This window comes from Indicator indicator, chromosome Z (genome assembly GCF_027791375.1).
Source record: "Indicator indicator isolate 239-I01 chromosome Z, UM_Iind_1.1, whole genome shotgun sequence".
Taxonomy (NCBI): domain Eukaryota; kingdom Metazoa; phylum Chordata; class Aves; order Piciformes; family Indicatoridae; genus Indicator; species Indicator indicator.
This window is the reverse complement of record NC_072053.1, coordinates 33948760-33968040: the sequence shown is the minus strand read 5'-3', so window position 1 is coordinate 33968040 and position 19281 is coordinate 33948760. Positions and strand designations below refer to the sequence as shown.

Genomic DNA, 19281 nt, shown 5'->3' with positions numbered 1-19281 from the left:
CATCCTCTCCAGAATTCTGATTTTAACCAACTGCAGATGAGTCTTCTCGAAATAACTTATTACAAATAGGCCAAGACAGTCTTGCCAATAGTATATAATCCATACCGTTGAATTGTGGAGCTACCAGTTGTGATCCTTGCTGAAACATCTGCTGAGACAGTCTCTGAAAGATTCATATTTGCAGGCCAAGTCAACTGAGCCTGCCTGTAGACAGGTTAACTTCACACCCTCTTCACTGATTTCCAGTACTGCTCGTTATTCCAGTGATCCAGAAAAATCTCTCCTTTAGTTCTGAAGTAAATTATTGCTATGCACTTGTATAAGTAAATTCTGAAAATGTGACAGTAAAAGGTCACATGCTTTCTAGAAGCAGTTCCCAAATCTTACTACCAAGGACACAACTGTTAGCTACAAGTCCACTCACAAATTATCATGAGGCTTATCTTAGTTCACGTATGGTGGAATTTGCAGCCACAGCAATCTGAAAACTTGTATTACGATGCCTAGGACATTTGCATGAAGTAAAAACTTGTGACAGATGTACAGGGCCTCTAAACCACTAGAAACTTTTATAGACCATTAGTTTCATTAGTTTTCCTTTGCTGTGTGAACTAGAAATCCATTTTACTACTGGCCAGAAATTCATGGAAACTAGAAAGGAGTGAAGCCAGTCTCTCCAGATTGTACTACTGTTTTTTTACCATGTTCTGTACTTTTTACCATTAAAAAATGTTTTTTCATGGTATTTGCAAGGATGACTTCAAAACCTTGCATAGGATACCACATGAACATGCAAGAAGAAAGAACACAAGTTAAATCTGAACATGTAGCCATATCTGGAGATTGATTGAAAGATGGATAAAATGTCTCTCAGTAAACAAGTCAGATTTCAGAGTCTTCCAGTTCTGCACCAATCATCAATAACCTCTTTAATCTCAACTAGTAAATAAACTTTGCCTGTAATGAAGAAATGGAAGTATCAATTGAAGATAAAATTCACTAAACAGCCCACTACCCAGACACTATTGTGCCTTGCTGACACTAACAGACCATTACTGCTCCAAACAGCTTTGTAATCATCAGGAAATCAAAGAATATGCTGTGTATGAAGAATAATTCAAGATAAAAGTCTTATGTGCTGAAACCAGATGTTAACAAAAAATAAACTACTCAAATAGTAGAAAGGGGCTTAAAATCCATTCCCTCTTGTTAGGTTATGTGGTAAAAGGCTTCTCTGCACACCAAGGAGAACAGAGGTGAAAGAAACTACAATATCATCTAGAGCCAGCTACTCCCAGTGCCATGACATGAGAGTGCTCAGTATTAAAAAAAAACACCAAACCAAACCAAACCAAAAATAACAAGCAAAGAACCAAACCAAAACAACAACCTCTAAACAAACAAACAAAACCCCACACCCAATACAACAAAAACACCCCAAAACAAACAAGCAAAACAAAACCAACAAAAAATACCACCACTAGAAGGAAGTGACCCCTGCCCAGGCTCTTCAGAGAGCTGCCATGAAAATGAAAATGCTCTTGGTCCTTGGTCTGGAAATGAACCTGCCTTGACTGAAAGAGGGTCTACAAAGCACCTTTCAGCCTCTGGTGTGTTACTAGCTACAGGACTATAAGACTTACTATAAGACGCCAGAAAAATTATTTTGAGATTGCACAAGATTTAGAATGGGATGCTTACGGGAGAAATGAAAGGCATGGAATAGGAAGGATCTAGATCATTTCAGGTGGAACAAGTGTAGGAAAATAGAGGGACAGATGCACAAAAGGAGACAGTTGTATCCAAACAGTTTGCTCCCAGCACACTTGTCTGGCCTTGTTCTGCACTCAATAATTACAATCAGTTCTGTATTCTCATTAACTCTATTTTTAATTATTTTACCAGGCAAGCCAGTAAAACCTGCATGCGTGCAAAATATGGAGCTCTGAGCTCCATAGGGGTCCCATATAACTGCAGTAGCAGCAACCAAAGGAAGTATTCATGTCAACTGCCTGCTAGAGAATATCAAACCAGACTCGGTGGCTACCAAGCCTGGCTTCAGAAGCCAGGCATTGAAGTGGGCCCATAGGCCTGGACTGGACACATGCATGTCTCTGTATGAGACAAGTGGAGATAAGGCAATATAAGGACCAGTTACTGCATAGCCTTAAGGGTCTAAATTCAGCTACTGTAGGATTTACAGTGTTTGAGTTAAAAGGCAGAGGCCTGTCTGTGTTTGACTGAGGGGTTCTGTAACAGCAAGCGCAGGGAGGCTGCAAACAGCATGTCAGTCTCCGCAACAGGGGAGACTGGGGATCCACAGAGTTACTTGAAAGACTGAGTATCTAGAATCATTACAAGCAGGGGCCACATTATACATACTTAAGTTCAGTAATCAGCCTGCATCCTGATCAGCTAAAGAATGCTACTGGATAAGGCTGCTGGTGCTGGTTTTGTCTGCATGAATGCAGTTTTCCATCTGTGCTAATTCTGCATATCTGGTTGTCTGCATGTGTGGTGTACATGTATGTGCCCATTATGGATACTTGCTCAGCCTCACTACTGTTGATTTTGGGGGGATGGAACTGCAGCAGATTCATGCTACATGATCTGGAACCCATTTACACCTCTCACTCTCCTTTCTTTGGCAGAAATGAAATAAAAGGGAAATTAAGTAGTAGAATAAATGCCTGCTTTTATTTTGGAAAGGTACAGCTTCTGCTGCCCCCACCTGTGTAAACCAGCACCCATCTCTTGATAAGAACTCCTCCACAACAAGAATTTCTGAAGAGGGAAGTGGAAGATTTGGAAGATTTGTATTTGTATAGATAAAATTTCAGCAGGTTATTATTCGTCACCTGCACTGCAAGCCAACAAATGCTTTCAGTATGAAAAATACAGAAGCTAAACAGAGAAACCTTTGATTCTGAGAATACCTATCAAAATAGTTGCTACACACATGACAATAACTGGTATATTAAAAACAAAAGATAGTGACTCAGTTTCACTTTGTAGCCCTTCATAGCTATTCCTATTGCTTTTCAGTATTTGATAGTATCACTTACCTGTACAGTTTTTGGATTGCATGGGCTGCATTCTTCCTCACATAAGGGGATAAATCAGAAGAGGCTTCCTTAATAGCAAGCATCATAATAGGAACAATAATTGGGACACGGATACTGGATAGAACTCTTAAAGCACTTGCACGGATTAATTGATTAGGATCCTAAAGAATAGAAGACAAACGGAGAAATAAAATAAGTGCAGAAACACATCATTAAATTCTCTGTAGTGTCCACAGTAATTAGTGATCACACATTAAAACATGTAAATCTATCACGTATACTGAGGCAACACTAGTAAGAAAATGTACCCGACTTCACAAAAGAAAATTTTCAACTGAGAAAAATAAAAGAAAGAAACAGTGAATTCTCCACACAAATCCAAATTGTAATCTTCATTACAGAACCAGAAACAAAACATTACAAAAAATGAACTGAAAGAATTAATTACATTTGCTTATCTTCCATAGGAGGCTGAATAATTTCCTTAGCAGCTGAAAATCTCAGCTAGCTTGGAGTCTAACTCGTTGCCACATCACCACTTCTTTTTGAGTTACTCACTGTCACATTTGAGTTTCTCTCCTTGTGTTCCTACTATCCATAGCTTTTTAAAGATACACCATGAGAAGTGTTTGCTGTATACATATCTCATTAAAAACGTAGGATACAAAGTAATTTTAATTTTAGCTTTTCATGGAGATCAGATAGTAAAGGTAGCATATGTGGCATTGAGAAAAAGTTGGGAGGAAAGGGGCAGAAAGCTCTTTAGCTAATTGTGGGATGCTCCCATTTTGCACAATTTAGGTGCTCCAATTCAACATTTTCCAACAAGATGCAAAGTCTGGGTCAGTGACACGACAAATTAATTATAAACCTGAGGCAGCCTTATACAAAGAACACTAAAAAGAAAAGAAAACCTAACTTTTTATAAAAAGCGTCCAAATTTAAGGATGGAGACTTGATAAATATTTCTTTTCTCCACAATCACACTTAAAAGGCAATACTAATCTTTTTTCTCTAATCCCATTCCACATTGTGATCTGAATTTCAAACGAAACAGTACAAAATGCTATTTCTTCAGAGTTTTCAATTAAAAAAGTAGCATGCGCAACACACTGAATATTTAAATTTAGGTACTACTACCTTACTTATGATCCAATTTTTTGTTGTACACAAAAAAATTTCACACAAACTAAAAAGAACACAGCAGGTTCAGGATAATAATGGGGTCTTCCTTCTGCATACATAAGCTATCTTCAGTGAACTAACTATACTTCATGCCATTTTATCTGCCTGATGAGGTTTGAGGCGGCACAAAAAAAACCTGTGTCAATGATTTAACTTGAAACCACTTTATCAGACAGATATTTTACATGCTTTCATTTACCAGACTACACTTACACAGATTTTTATTTTCTTTTTCTGTGATACGAGCTCAGAATTCTGTATGAAATATTTAGTAGTCACTCACTTTTAAAGCACGCTGGAAAGTACTGATGGACAGTAATGCTAGATCTTGCTGCTCCTCTGCATAACGCATCAGATAAACATATACAAGCTTTTTTATCTGGAAAGAAAAAAGAATGAACATCGTTATCAGAAAGTTTTTGAATTATGTAAGTTAAAAAGTCCTAGACTACATTTTTCTCAATGTTTTCTTCTTTGAAGAAAAAGCTAATCTATCACTGGAATACTGACATGCTTTTGAAGTGTCTTATGATTTGCCGTAATTCTTTTAAATAGAAACTCCCTGAGGCGCCACAATATTACCTTATTAACATTATAGTCAGAAGAAGGCTGCAACGCAAAGTACTGCTTTATAGTAGCAACTAGTAAATAAAGATTTGAATAATCCAAGACATTGAAAGGTGGCAACTGACCACTTCACCACTGCTCACGTTCTCTTCTTATCGAAAGTAGGCTAAACTGCCAATAGCCAAAGGTTTGAAGAAGCCCATTTTACTTTACCCTGAAACTGGAAATAAATTAATATATTTGGAAAGAGAATATAACTTCCTGATGAAGTGTGATAATTTACACTACTTAAATTTGATTAAAAGCACATTTCTGACTATGTCTTGGACAAATGCGAAGACTATTAGACCCACCTTTGCCTTACTACAAGCATTCAAAAGCTGTACCCAATATAAGCATGCTACAAAGGACACAATGTTCAAAGATTTAAAAAAAATGCACGATTTTGGGGGAGAAAGGTATTCAGTTTAGTTCACTTTACCACCTCATGGCCACTGTATGCCCAGGAAACAGTGAAAACATTTTTTACATTTGAACCGTAAAGCAACTATTGGGGTTTTATAATGGAAAATTCTGAAAGACCCTCAACTACAGCTGTGCTATAATTACTGTCACCATCAGAAGATGTATCTTTGTGTCAATTCTGGTAAAAAGCATAATATTAAATCACAGAAGGTTACACCACACTAAATTATTTGTTGTTCAGCTATAGACAAGCAGCAATCAACATTGACCACAAGAGGCCTATGCACTGAATGACTGCAGGTGTGCAAAGAAAGCCTCCTTTCCTTGAAACCACTCTGTGACTAGAAATGGAAGCACTTAGAGCTTCGTGACTACACTGTTCTTTTACCATTTACCTTTATTCAATGCTAAAATGCTCCTTTCTATAAAACTAATCATAACAGGGGCACATTAGGCTTGAGGAACATAGGCAGATTTGTTTAATTAGTTTATCAATATAAGCACATCAAACTCCATGAGTTATTGACCAAGAGTTATTTTTGTTCTATACCACCAATTATTTATTAGGTCACTTTTTACAGCCCTACTATCCATGACACAATGCACATAATCAACGTTGAGGTCAGAGCATACTCATAGAAACAAAAAATCACAAGGCACTTCTGTAGATAGGAAGATGCCCTTTGCTTCTCATCAAACAAATGAACGTGTTCTACGGCTTCTTCACCTCCATTTCTCTGTACCAGAGCATTCAGCCCTGAATGAAAAAAAAACCACAAAACAGCCATTTCTGAGCAAGAAAGTCACTCAAATACAAAGTCACCCAGATGAGCTAATGTATTTTATGCTACTGCACTGTAGCAAATTGTACAGACAAATTCGTGGAAGAAATCTTAAAGACAGGGAAAAATGCGGCAAAACATTTTCAGAAGACATCATCAGAATCAATGCACTAAGAATCTGACTTAACCCAATAATTTATCATCATTTCAAAAGCATCCTAAGAACTGGATTGTCATAAAGGTTTCCAAGACCCAGAACTGTTTAGACCGACAGCTGTTAAGTATACCTGCATTATGACCTAAACTTATCACCTAACTAACCTTGATTATCTATACAATCTAGGGAGGAACAAGTTGGGGGAAACAGAGGGATAAGCAGATAAAAAAAGCTGGGCATATTTAAACAGTTCACAAGTTGACACATCTACCCTTTCATGCCTTGCATCTCATCAGCACACGCTGTTCCTTTTTCTTATTAAATTCAATTTTAACTACTCTCCTTGATGAAGTATTCTCTGTTCTGTGTGAAAGTGCATCATGTGCCAGCAACTACAGTCAAGCCACAGGAGGGAAGACCCATGGACACATGGGCAAGTAGAAAGACCAGACTGAGAGGAGCTAAGCGAAAGTCCAGCAGCTGGAATGAGACCAAGTCACAGAAGCCCCTCCCCTCCATCCATGGTGGCCAGCACCTGAAACAAGGTAAGGTCTGGCTGCCAGTACTCATGTTGGGACCACAGGCCAGAGGGTTCCTGACCATGGGTACAAGCAACTTAAGAGACTGTAGTATGTGAATTACGTCTCTGTGTGCCAGTGACTGGAATGGATGCAGGCATATCAGTGGATCCAACTGCACTAGGCAGTGAAGTGGCCAGGGAAAGAGGTGAGGCCATGAACACAGGATGAGTAGGCTATGGCACAGAGCAGTGTAGTCCAACCCAGCTTCCAAAGAAATCAGACAGCATGCAGATCTCTGAGGCAAGAAACATGTATTGGTGTGCACTACTTTAAGTGCATAACCACCGTGGTTGGCTAGAAGAGGACCAGAGGAGTTCTGGCTAGGTCCAATTGTGTCTGCACATATGTGCATATACACCTGTGTCTAAGTGCAAGACTAAGACAGGGTAGCTGCTAGGGAACTAGGGGAGTCCTTGTTTACATGTGTTCGTATGTGTACAGCAGTTTGTACCAGCAACTGGAATAAGAGCTGCAGCCTCAGAGGCTCAGACCAGATGCCAGGAACAGGGGTGACTAGGATCCAGAGGCCAGCCACTGAGTAAACCACAACTGAGCTGAGCTGCTGGATGGATCCACACTGTACATATCTATACATTAAGTATACAGTCACCAACACACCTTCATCTTGAACTGCCAACAAGCTGCTGCTGCTGTTTGTGTCCATGTGAGTATCCTGTGTCAGTATATGTGGCTGCCCCTGTACACACCTATTTCTTCTGTGTGTATACAAAAGATATGTGCATGTGCATATCTATCAGGAACCTCCCAACCTGACTACTGATTGGGCTGGAAGCCTGGCACTGGGGCAGTCTTGCTTCTGTTGAGCTAGCAGTTCCAGCCATAAAAGTTAAAAAGCACTCAAGATGAGTAACACTGTTAAAGGCACTGCTTTGGTGTAAGTTCTCTCTGTTCAAAAGCAGACTCAAGAGTACTCATAACTTACAAACACAAGTTAAAGAATGACAGAACTTTAGGTGTTAGAATGGACCTCTGTGATGGTTTGAAACTGTCTTTTTAAATTTTCTTTGCAAAGTTCAAGCAGAGAACGCGAAAGTGTAAATAAATCACTATTGGATTTAAGAATGCAAAATAATGATTGTTCTAAACACTTCCATCGGATAGATAGAAATGTTTAAGAACTACTACTCAAAACAGAGTGGGGCAGTCTGCAGTCAGGGCAGCTTTCTGGGCTGTCTGGCTGCTGTTTCTTCTTCTCTTCTGGCTGAAGATAACACACTCACCTTGGCGAGCCAAGTAAACAGCCTCTTTGCTTCTACCTAACTAATTGCTTTCTGCCAGGGGGGTCTGGGGGAGGCAGCCCCTGAGAGAGAGGCCCCTTGGGAGATCCCCTCTGGGGGGAAGCAAAGGGAGCTTTGTTGTGCTTTTCTGTTGATTGTATATATTTGTAAATGTTGTGAATTTTGTATATTTGTGCATATTCATTGCATTTCATCATAGATTGTAGATTTTGCTTGTAAATACAGCCTTCATTCGCTTCCAGACTGAACTAGCCTGGTTACTGTTGGTGTGGGGGGAATTTCAGCTCACACTGACACAACCTCCAAAGATCACTGAGTCCAATCCCCCTGCCAAAGCAGGATCACCTAGGGCGGGCTGTGGAGGAATGCATCCAGGCAGGTTTTGAAAGTCTCCAGAGATGGAGACTCCACAACCTCTCTGGGCAGCTTGTTCCAGTGCTACATCACTCTCACCATAAAGAAGTGGAGGTGGAAACTCCTGTGCTCTAACTCATATCTGTCATTCCTTATCTGGGCACTTAACTAGTCGTCATAGGTTAAGTTGAAAATTTGCTGTTGTTATTCGAAACCACCCTGCCTCATGCCAGCTCCAAAATGAAAGCGCTGGGTGGAACAAAATATTATGGGGCTTAAAGACTAGATTGCAACATGAGAGGTTTCCTTTTCTGGTTCCTGCTTTTGGGTTCTGGGTTTTTGGGTGTTGGGTCTCTTCCGCTGGGATGCTAGTGGGATGGGGAGGAATGGAGGGTAGCTGCCTTGCTTCAGTTTTTAGCTCACTGGCTTCTGCTGCTGCTTTATGCTGTGCTTTTTCTGCAAATAGGCAAAGTTAATTAGGCATTATGTTATCACATTTATATTAAACTCTTTCTTATCTCAATTCTTTGTCTCAACCCAAAGTTTTTTTGTGTGCTATTTTTCCCTCACTTCTGTGTCAGGGTGAAACAGGCAGGTTAACTCATTCACAATGTTTTATCCTGTTACACTAGTTTAAGTTTGATTCCTTGATCCATTTCCTTTTATCATCTCTTAATAAAAGTACACTGTATTAAAATAATTTCAGAAATTTCTGAAAGACTCAAAGCTGTCACCGTTACACAGTTACACCTCCTTGACTTACCAGATCTTAGCATTTGGCCTCAAACGTTAATTCTTTCAAAGAATGTGAAAAACCCGAAGTTTATAAACAGTAGATAACTAAGAATATCTTCTTTACAGCTAAAACTAGACTCAAACTTGACTATTACTAACAATCTGTGTAAAATTAAGAAAACAAATATCTGTGATGTGCTATACCGCAGCATATTAGACAGACAGGAGTTTGCTGAAGTCATTATTGCAGAAAATATAATCTTGTGTGCCATAGGCCAAGAAAAAGTGGGGGTTTGTCCCCATTAATAACAGAGGATGAAGTATGACAGAGTTCTCAGTTCTTGAAGTAAAGAGTGGGGGTCAGCAAAACTGCCACCTAGGACTTCTGGTGGGCTGACTTTGGCCTGTTTCAGACACTGGTCAACAGAGCCCCCTGGTAGACAGTCCTGAGGGGCCAAGGCATCCAGGAAGGTTGGACACTGCTCAGGAGGTCTTAAAGGCACGCATCTTTCTACAAATATATTAGGAGGACTAAGAAGAACCTGCCCTTTGTTGAATGCCAGGGGGAACATGGCCAAGCATGAGGAAAAGGCTGAGGTGCTCAATACCTTCTGTCTCAGTCTTTAGCAGTAAGACCAGTTGTTCATTGGATACCCAGCCCGCTGAGCTAGAAGATGGGGAGCAGAATGAAGCCCCCATAGTCCAAGAGGAGAGGGGTAGTGACCTGCTGCACCATTCAGACATACACAAGTCTATGGGACCAGGTGGAATACATCCAAGCCTACTGAGCGAGCTGGTGGAAGTGCTTACTAAGCCACTTATTTACCAGCAGTCCTGGATAAGCGCAAAGGTCCCAGGGGACTGAAGATTGACAAATGTGATACCCATCTACAAGAAAGGCTGGGAAGAGGATCCAGGGAACTTCCGACTCGTCAATGTGAACTCAGCACCAGGGAAAGTCATGGAACAGATGATCTTGAGTGCCATTATGCAGCATGTGCATGGCAACCAGATACCAGGCCCAGTCAGCACGGGTTTATGAAGAGCAGATCCTGCTTAATGAACCTGACCTCCTACAACAAGGTGAGCAGCTCTGTGGATAAGGGAAAGGCTGTGGATGTTATTTATCTGGACTTCAGTAAAGCCTTTCCCACAGCATCCTCCTAGAGAAACTGGCTGCTCATGGTTTAGATGGGTGGACACTTTGCTGGGTTGGTAATCATCTGGATGGCCAGGCTCAATCCAGTTGGCAGCCACTCAGTCACAAGTGCTCAGGGCTCAGTATTTGGGCCAGTTCTCTTTAGTATCTTTATCTGGATGAGTGCACCCTCAGTAAGTCTGCAGATGATGCTGAGCTGTGAGGGAGTGTTGAACTGCTTGAGGGTAGGAAGGCTCTGCAAAGGGATCTGGACAGGCTGGATCATTGGGACAAGGCAGAGGTATGAGGTTTAACAAGCCCAAGTGCTGGGTCCTGAATTTGGGTCACAACAACCCCATGCAATGTTACAGGTGTAGGGTAGAGTGGCTGGACAGCTGTCCAGCAGAAAAGGTCTTGGGGATGCTGGTTGGCAGCCAGCTCAATCTGAGCTAGCAATGTGCCTAGGTGGTCAAGAAGGCCAACAGCATCCAGGCCTCCATCAGGAATAGTGTGGCCAGGAGTATGGAAGTGATTGAATACTGTGTTTGGTTTTGGGTCCCTCATTACCAGAAAGAGACTGAGGTGTTGGAACACATCCAGAAAGGGGCAGCAAAGCTGGTGAAGGGTGTTGCTACCATTTTAAGGCTATGCCTGATTTATACAGATAATTCAAGTTTAAGGATAAACAGTTTTAGGGATTGGACACAGAATAATAGAAGATAAATTTATCTCATTCCATTGGTCTGCTGAATATCTTATATTCTGTAACACAGAGCTTGTTTTCTCTCTTCCCTGTGAGCTGCTCTTGCTTTGCTTCTGGATGCTTTATCTCTGTCCTTGCATGCTGGCTGACCTGTCTTCTATTTTGACTGTGTAAGACACAGAGGGAAGGGAGAGGGAGGGACTGGCTGTTAATACATCTCCCAGGGTCCTTTTTCTAGGGAGAAGGAGGGAGATGTGATTTTTGTGCTGTTGTTTAGCTGTAAAATATATGTAAATATACCTTATACATGTTTGTTGCATTTTATACTTTTATATTTAGTCTGAATTTGTAAATCTAATTTCTTTTTTATTTCCAAAATTCTGAGTAAAGTGTGGTAAATTTACTTTGGGGGGTAAATTTCCAATCTGTTGGGGTGCAATCAAACCCACAACAGGTCTAGAGAATAACTCTTAAAAGGAGCATTTGCAGGAACCGGGTTGTTTAGTCTGAAGAAGTGTAGGCTGAGGGGAGACTTTATTCTCTGTACAGCTACCTGGAAGGAGGCTGTACTAAAGGCAGGTGCTGGTCTCTTCTCCCTAGTATCAGGTAGTAAGATGAGAGGAAATGGCCTGAAACTAAGCCAGGGGATTGGATATCAGGAAAATTTTCTTTACTGAAAGAATGATCAGGCATTGGAATATGTTGCCCAGAGAGGTGGTTGAGTCACTGTCCCTGGAGCTGTTCAGCAAATGTCTGGACCAGGCACTTAGGCACATGTTTTTAATGGCCATGGTGGTGGTCTCAGGTTTACAGTTGAACTTGATGGTCTTAGAGGTCTTTCCCAACCAAAACAATTCTATGATTCTACATATTTCCAGGTGAAGAGGTAAGGATTAGAGCATGGATTTCCTTGACCTCTCTTCTTAAAGCACAGTCCTTCAAATCACCATTTCTTGCATTTTTCCAGAAGTACACAGTAACTGATATCATAGCATGCTCACTTTGATTTCTTTAAACAATGCTGTCTGGAACTTGGTTTTGTCCAAACCTTATTTTTCAAGTAAAATGTAACTCTGACACCCCTGTATGGGAGTTGACAGTGTACATGTAATACCAGTAGAGAGTAGTAACCTCTGGTTGCACAACTTTCTAATGCAGATGCTACTTTAGATTCCCTTGAGCCACCCAGTAAACTCACAGATTTAAACATATCACAGTTGAATGCAATCTCCATTTTTCAAACTTCTTGAAAATCTGAACTTCCACTAATCTACAATGAATTTTTTTCCTCTTTCTTGATTTATGAGAAAAATAAACATGGAAGCAAGCTACATTGTGTGTCTACCACCTCATACTAGGGCAACAACAAACACACATCCTGCTGAAATAAAATGGATGGTAAACAGCCTGAAAGAAAATTTGTTTCTGATATTGTTTCTATCTATGGAAATCCTGAAAACAGTTACTAAATGTTTCTTCTTTTAACTTAAAAAAACATAAAACTAAAAAAGAATAATCACAATGTAGTGCAAGCTCAATAAATTTAGTCAAGAAACTTGCTCAGAAAATTAATTTCAGTTGCACTTGATTCTAATTATAGTTCTTCATCAGCTGCATTTGTAGGAAGCTTAAATTGTTCTTGTCATAGAATCACAGAATAGTCTGGGTTGGAAGGGACCTCCAAAAGTCATCTAGACCAACTCCATCTGGAGTAAGCAGAGGTACCCCCAACTAGATCAGGTTGCCCAGAGCCCTGCTGAGCCTCACTCTGAATATCTCTGGGGATGGGGCCCCAACTACCTGTCTGCCGCTTCATATACTCCTTTCATTATTTTGAACATAGAATAAAGAGAGTAAAGGCATATTCCCATGACGTGTGTATGAATTTGCTTTAAAAAGTCTCCCTGTCTTGCAAAACACAAAAGTAATGCCAAGATTTGAGATTATACTGCATATTAGCAAGAATTTCTCCAAAAGATTCTTAGATTCTCTCAAGTAAACTACAGTACCTTTTCAGAGTTACCACCATACAATTCCACAAACTTTCTCTAATGGATCCATTTTTGAAAGGAAATAGTTACTATTCCTCCCTCTAAATCACCTAGTAAGTTTCCTTTATTTACATCCTAAGCTACTGCCATAATGCCATCACTGCAACTAAACCCTGAGAAATTCTATTTTAAAAGTACTAGAGATTTTATGCTTTATGCTGAAGTCAGATACAATTAGATAAAACTTGAGTATATAGATCTTCCACAACAGTATGTTTAATGAGCCATAGAAATACCTCGATATTTTTACTGGCAACATTCTTCACAACAGCAGGAAATAGCTCAGAAGCATTTTTTCCCTTTGCGATCATCTGGAAAAAAAAGAAAAGGCAAATCTTAATAATGTAATAATATCATTCATTAGAGTGGTTTGGTGGGGTTTTATTTCGTTTTTTTGGGTGTTTGCTTTTTGGTTGTGTTTGCATTTTGGTGTGAGCATGTGTGGGTTTGTTCACTTAATTTCGGGGTGTCATTGGTTTGGGTTTTTGGTTTTTTGGGTTTTTTGTTTGTTTGTTTGTTTGTTTAAAAAAAAAAAAACAAACAAGAGATAGGTGTTTATTCCAGGTTTGTATTTCAAATTCAATTTCTGTGAGTACTAGCTAGTTACAAGTTTGGAGACTGGAATCAATGAACTGGACTTTATCATATCAGACTGCAATTTATTTCTAACGCTTTAAAAATTACTTAAAACAAAGATCTTGATAATCCGAAAATCTTTATGGAATTACCTTTTGGGAGCTGCTATGAGAATTTAAAAAGCCCCCAAAAACATGTATAATTTCTGACGGATTTAAGCCCTGGAACAATCTTGGTGTGTGACAGAGAAAAATAGTGTCTCGATAAAGAGCACAAACAACAATAGTACAGTTTAGCTTCAGTCCTTGTATGAACCATTTAAGGAGGAACTTGTGTAACACCATGAAGAAACAAAACACTTCAGTATAGACTACAGCTGCACATCTCTCTTATTTCTTAGATCCACATCCAGCAGAATGTTTGCCAGTACTTTTGTACCAAGCTGCAAGCCCTACAATTTAATAAGCATGTTAAACCACGCTACTTTATACAGACTCAGGGTACCACCAACTATGGTCAAGGATTGAGCCAAACATCAAGCTAATGAGAATGGGCAAGAGATCACTAAACCCAAGCAAATATGCAGGGATTCAACCCAGGTACATGAGTTTTACAACTGCAATTGCTGCTGCTCATAATCATCTCACATTCCCACCGTTACTCTGCATTATACAGCTGGTTAAACTTCATATTCCTAACTCACAGGTCTGTTTATTTCATTGATAAAATATATTAAAGGGAAGAACTAGTACCTCATAAAAAAAAAGGAAAGAAAAAAAGGCAAGAAAACCAAAACCCAGGCAATACCTTGACAAACTGCATATTCAGATAAGGTTAGAATAAAGATGTTAGATGAAGAAAGCTGAAATTCAAACTATTACTGGGTGAGTCTTTCAACAGGGTTTAAGAGAAGCTGTGTAGCATGACATTTCAATTTAACCATCTTAAAATCTTAAACTGTATTAAAGCACAGGAAGTGACAAAACAAGAATTCAGCACATTGTATTGGTTTCAAATGGTTTTAACTAAATCTACATGAAAGCACTGCTGTCAGGATTAGGGGCCAGCTCTTTGTAATAAATGTCAGCTTGACAATTGCCAGGGTCAAATAAAACTTGGTAGCAAGATGCAGTGGAGAGAAGCATCACAGAATAAAATATTATCAATCATCTTATCTTGATACTACAGAAGTTACACTACACAAAGATAGGGATGATCCTTAGACTTCTTGATAGGCTGTAACAGTATGACTCTATGCATTACTTGCATTATTTAACTGATCAACCATAATAGCTCCGGTGTACCATGTAAATATGTATTTAGGCTCTTTTAAAAGACTGTATTTTGATTCGTTAAGTCATAATGATTAGCTTAAATCCTCCTTAGCCCATGGATCATTAACCTGAAAGAACATAATGGTCCCTTCCAAGACTAAGGTCTATCATGCAACTTTTGTTGCAGTGCATAGACATTCTCAAACGTGTTTTCTTATATACCTGGAGTTTCTGCACAAGCATAAACATTCACTCCAGAATAAGGGCCATGTAATGTTAGGGTGTACTATTTTTTTTTCCTCATGGGACACACACATGGATTAAAGTCTTGGTGGGAAATCAGACATAAGAATTCATTTCCTAAATTTATGCTCTGAAATCTTTGGATCAAAATTCTCCAGAGAAGTTCAGACAGGTTTCAAAACCCAGTAGCTAGTCTATCTCAGCTGCTGTAATATCAATCCATGTTTTAGAAGAAGTATCAGCTATTCTGATTTCAGGCATATAGTAGAATAGACCTGGTTCAGTATGCACTTCAATTTCATTTATAAACCTACAGTGTTGCTTGTAATCTTCAGAAAATGCAATTATTTTATGGCATGCACATTAGGAATGAACATTAAAAAAAAAAACACAGACTGCAGAAAGAGAGAATAAAGAAAAAAGAGATCATTGATCATTAAAAGTCACACATACATACTTTAGCAGAAGGCGTGCTTAAGACAGCATAATTTAAGAGATGGAGTGGTAAAACAAAACTGGACTACTCATGTGGGTGAAATTACATTCTTAAAAGTCACATCTGTAATCAATCCCCTTCTCCCAAGAAGAGAGTTCTCAAAACACCTTACAGGGAAAAAAAAAAGCAGCAGAAGGAGGTATAAGCAGCATTCTCTTTTCATCACACCTGTATCAATAAATGAAGGTTGAGCCTCTTGAAGTCTACTAAAAGGAGCAAGAAAACTACTGTTATACATAGCATTTTCCTCTTCATAAAGTTAGTGAAAATAGAGCATTCCATTGAGACATGTTGGGAGCTGGGATTGTTTAGCCTGGAGAGGAAGAGGCTCAGGGGTGACCTCATTGCTGTCTACAACTATCTGAAGGGAGGTTGTAGCCAGGAGGAGGTTGGTCTCTTCTCCCAGGCAACCAGCACCAGAACAAGAGGACACAGTCTCAAGCTGCACCAGGGAAAGTTTAGGCTCGAGGTGAGCAGAAAGTTCTTCAAGGAGAGAGTTGTTAGACGTTGGAAGGTGCTGCCCAGGGAGGTGGTGGAGTCACTGTCCCTGGAGGTGTTTAAGAGGGGATTGGATGCAGCACTTGGTGACATGGTTCAGTAGTCATGAGGTCTTGGGTGAGAGGTTGGACTTTGATGATCCTTGAGGTCTTTTCCAACCTTATTGATTCTGTGATCCTGATAGAGAAAGCCTCTGATCTCTGGAAAATACATCTCATCCCTGAGAACTCTTTAAACATAAGCACACGACTGATAACAACTAAGTACCTTTCATACAACTATTGAGATTGCAAGAGACCTTGGAGAGCATCACATCCAAACGCTCACCTAGGCTCACAATCCCTACACTACTGCTAAGCTAATACCACTACACAATGTCCCTTAGCACCACATCCATTTGTCTTTTAAATACCTCGAGGTGACTCCACCACTCCCCTGGGCAGCCCATTCCAAAGCCTGGTGACCCCTGCTGTGAAAAAAAATTTCCTGATGTCCAACCTGAACCTCCCTTAGCACAAATTGAGGCTGTTTACTCTCGTACTGTCACTTGTTGCATGTGAGAAGAGACCAACCCCCACCTTGGCCAATCTCCTTGAGGAAGTTGCAGAGGATGATGAAGTCATCCCTCAGCCTCCTCTTTTGAAGACTGAACAACCTCAGCTCCCTTAGCCATTCCTCACAAGTCTCAAATTCAAGGCCTTTCACTGGCTTGGTTGCTTTTCTTGGGACATGGTCCAGCACCTCAATGCCCTTCTTGTGGTAAGGTGCCCAAAACTCAATACAGTATTCCAGGTGTAGCCTCACCAGCGATACATCAAGAATATTATCACCACTGCTAAAAGGCCTTACGCTAATTGTACAAGGTCCCAGTCTTGGCCTGTAAAGCTCATGGTTAGAGCTTGTTAGGCGGACCAAAGGTTGGTACCAGGCATCTGTTAGGAAATACAGTTTAAAGACAGAATAACAGCAAATGCCCTGAAAATATGGAAGAGACTGAAAACAGAGGATCCAGTAATGTTTAAACAACTCGCCTAGAGTCAAGTAATAGTCAGCCTTAAAAGCCAGAAGGCTGTTTCTGCTTTAAAGAAAGAAGTAGTTGAGCAGGGAAAAACTATCCAAACACACAAGGTGCCTGCTGCCATCTGGGAAAGCATTGCTTTTGAAGCACTGCATAGTGCTTAGAATAGGAAAAGAAATCAAGAAATGAGAATTTACAGGAGGACAAAATCCTGGAATTGGGAAACCGAGGAGCAGAAGAAATTATGTACTTGGATTCAGTTCTGCCTTCCCTCACTGAAGAGCTCCTAAGCCTGATTACCTCAGCTTAAGACCACTAAGGACTACAGCTATCAGTGCTAACTACACAACTCCAGTTTCATGGCTTTATACACTTTCAGGAAATTAAAAGCTAAAGTTCTTCGCAAGTATTTCTTTAATATGTAGCAGCAGCAGGTATTTCTAATGAGTGCACTTACTCATAGCATACTCATTTATGATAGCATTGCTTTTAGGGAAGTGGAATTTTTTTTTTTTTAATAATCAATCTAGGAAAGCCTTGGTTTGAAGCTCAAAGCTGACATAATAGTTTGTTTCCCTATATGCATATACACACACACACTCAGTTGCAACAGTTTCCAAATACAGATAAAGATATGGTAACACATTTGAAAAGGAAAACCAAAGGAATAACAGGCATCTCTCCATCAACCTTTCCCACAATAACAGCCAGAAGAAAGATCTTTTCTGAGGGAAAGAGAAGAATATAAGTTGCCACAGGTTGAAACCATGGCAATTCTAAAGGCTGTGATTTCATGCAACAGCATCTCTGTATGATATGATGACTCTCACCGCGTTAGACAAGATGAAACAAAAAACCTTTCATACACACAAAACCAAGAAATTTAAAATGTTATGAAGTAGTAGTTGATAGGTTACCCAGATAATTGATGTCTCTGGCAGGATTACGATCAAGGGCAAGAGAAGATGACAATGAACTTGACTAAAATCTTCATCGCTAAAGCTTAATGAGGAGAGAAATTGCTAGCTCTAAAGTCAGAAGAAAGAACATCATCACATGATACAACCTGTATCTGACTTCAGGACATGCTTGGACAGGATTATCCCACGTAAAACACAAGCAAAATAAAAACGCATGTCCAGAGGTGCCTGAATGAAATGCAGAAGTCCCCCCAAAAAAGTAGCAAAGTGGGCATTGAACAGCTTTCCATAGCACATTATTCTAACACTTTTAAGAAGAAATAAAGGGACTTTCTCAACTTTGTGATGTTTAATTTACAGGGTTTGAAGACACAATGGTGTTAAACATGATTTAATCACCTCTATGAATACACAGTTCATCAAAAATACTTAGTCAAACAAAGGCAAAACATTCAATTTTAAAAAATCTTTATATAATATAAAAAAAATAAAAAGAGTAAACAATTTGTCATTGTAAACATGTAAAATTGTAAACAATTACTTCTGCAAATTTCTGTTGTTTCCCTTCTGCTAAATTAGGATAGCAATTGAAGCTTCTCTGAAGGAATCACTCCGTTTAAGATTTTTGCCTCCCCACTGAAAACAGTTATTTGCAGGCATAATGGCACTGTTATGTGAGTATTTAAAAATACATGCCTGCATATTTTAATACAGCAATTTCTCCAGAAAATTCTAAATTAAAAGCATCAGAGTAGTTTTTAAACACCACTTAAGACATTCAAACACTGACTTGGTACAGGATCTGTAAAGTGAAAACAGTGTCCAGATTCAAGAAATAAAAATAATTTAAAAAGCAGAGATAATTTTAAGAAAATCACATACCCCAACAATCCTTTTCATAGCATCCAGTTTTGCAGAATCTTTATTGCTTTCCAACATTTGCTTTAGGTCTTCATTTCTATGGCAGAAACACAGTAGAACATCAATTCAAAAAAGTGAAAAATCAAACCAGAGTACCATTTTTACTTTCTTGCTTCAATTTAGCTGCATAAGTCAAAATACTGCTCCTTCTTGCTCACTTGGAAATTGTATTTGTTAACATGATGGCCCAGTATAATGGAGTATTTAGTAACTAATCTATCAGATTCCAATAATAATGCAAGACCATGCAACTTTAAGTTAGCTAAGCCATGTCTGGAAGGCTGAAGTCTTAC

At 39.5% G+C, this 19281-nt stretch overlaps 1 protein-coding gene across 1 annotated transcript in view; it reads right to left on the bottom strand.

Annotated features, from left to right (window-relative positions):
• The window catches only part of AP3B1 (adaptor related protein complex 3 subunit beta 1), a 141095-nt gene extending 122071 nt beyond the window's left edge, over positions 1 to 19024 (bottom strand). The window contains exons 1-4 of the mRNA XM_054398147.1: positions 18950 to 19024; positions 13279 to 13353; positions 4534 to 4629; positions 3066 to 3226 (exon numbers count right to left, since the gene is read on the bottom strand). Coding sequence (XP_054254122.1) covers positions 3066 to 3226; positions 4534 to 4629; positions 13279 to 13353; positions 18950 to 19006 — 389 coding nt within the window. The 5' untranslated portion in view covers positions 19007 to 19024. The remainder of the gene's footprint in view (positions 1 to 3065; positions 3227 to 4533; positions 4630 to 13278; positions 13354 to 18949) is intronic.
• Between the last annotated feature and the right edge of the window lie 257 nt (positions 19025 to 19281).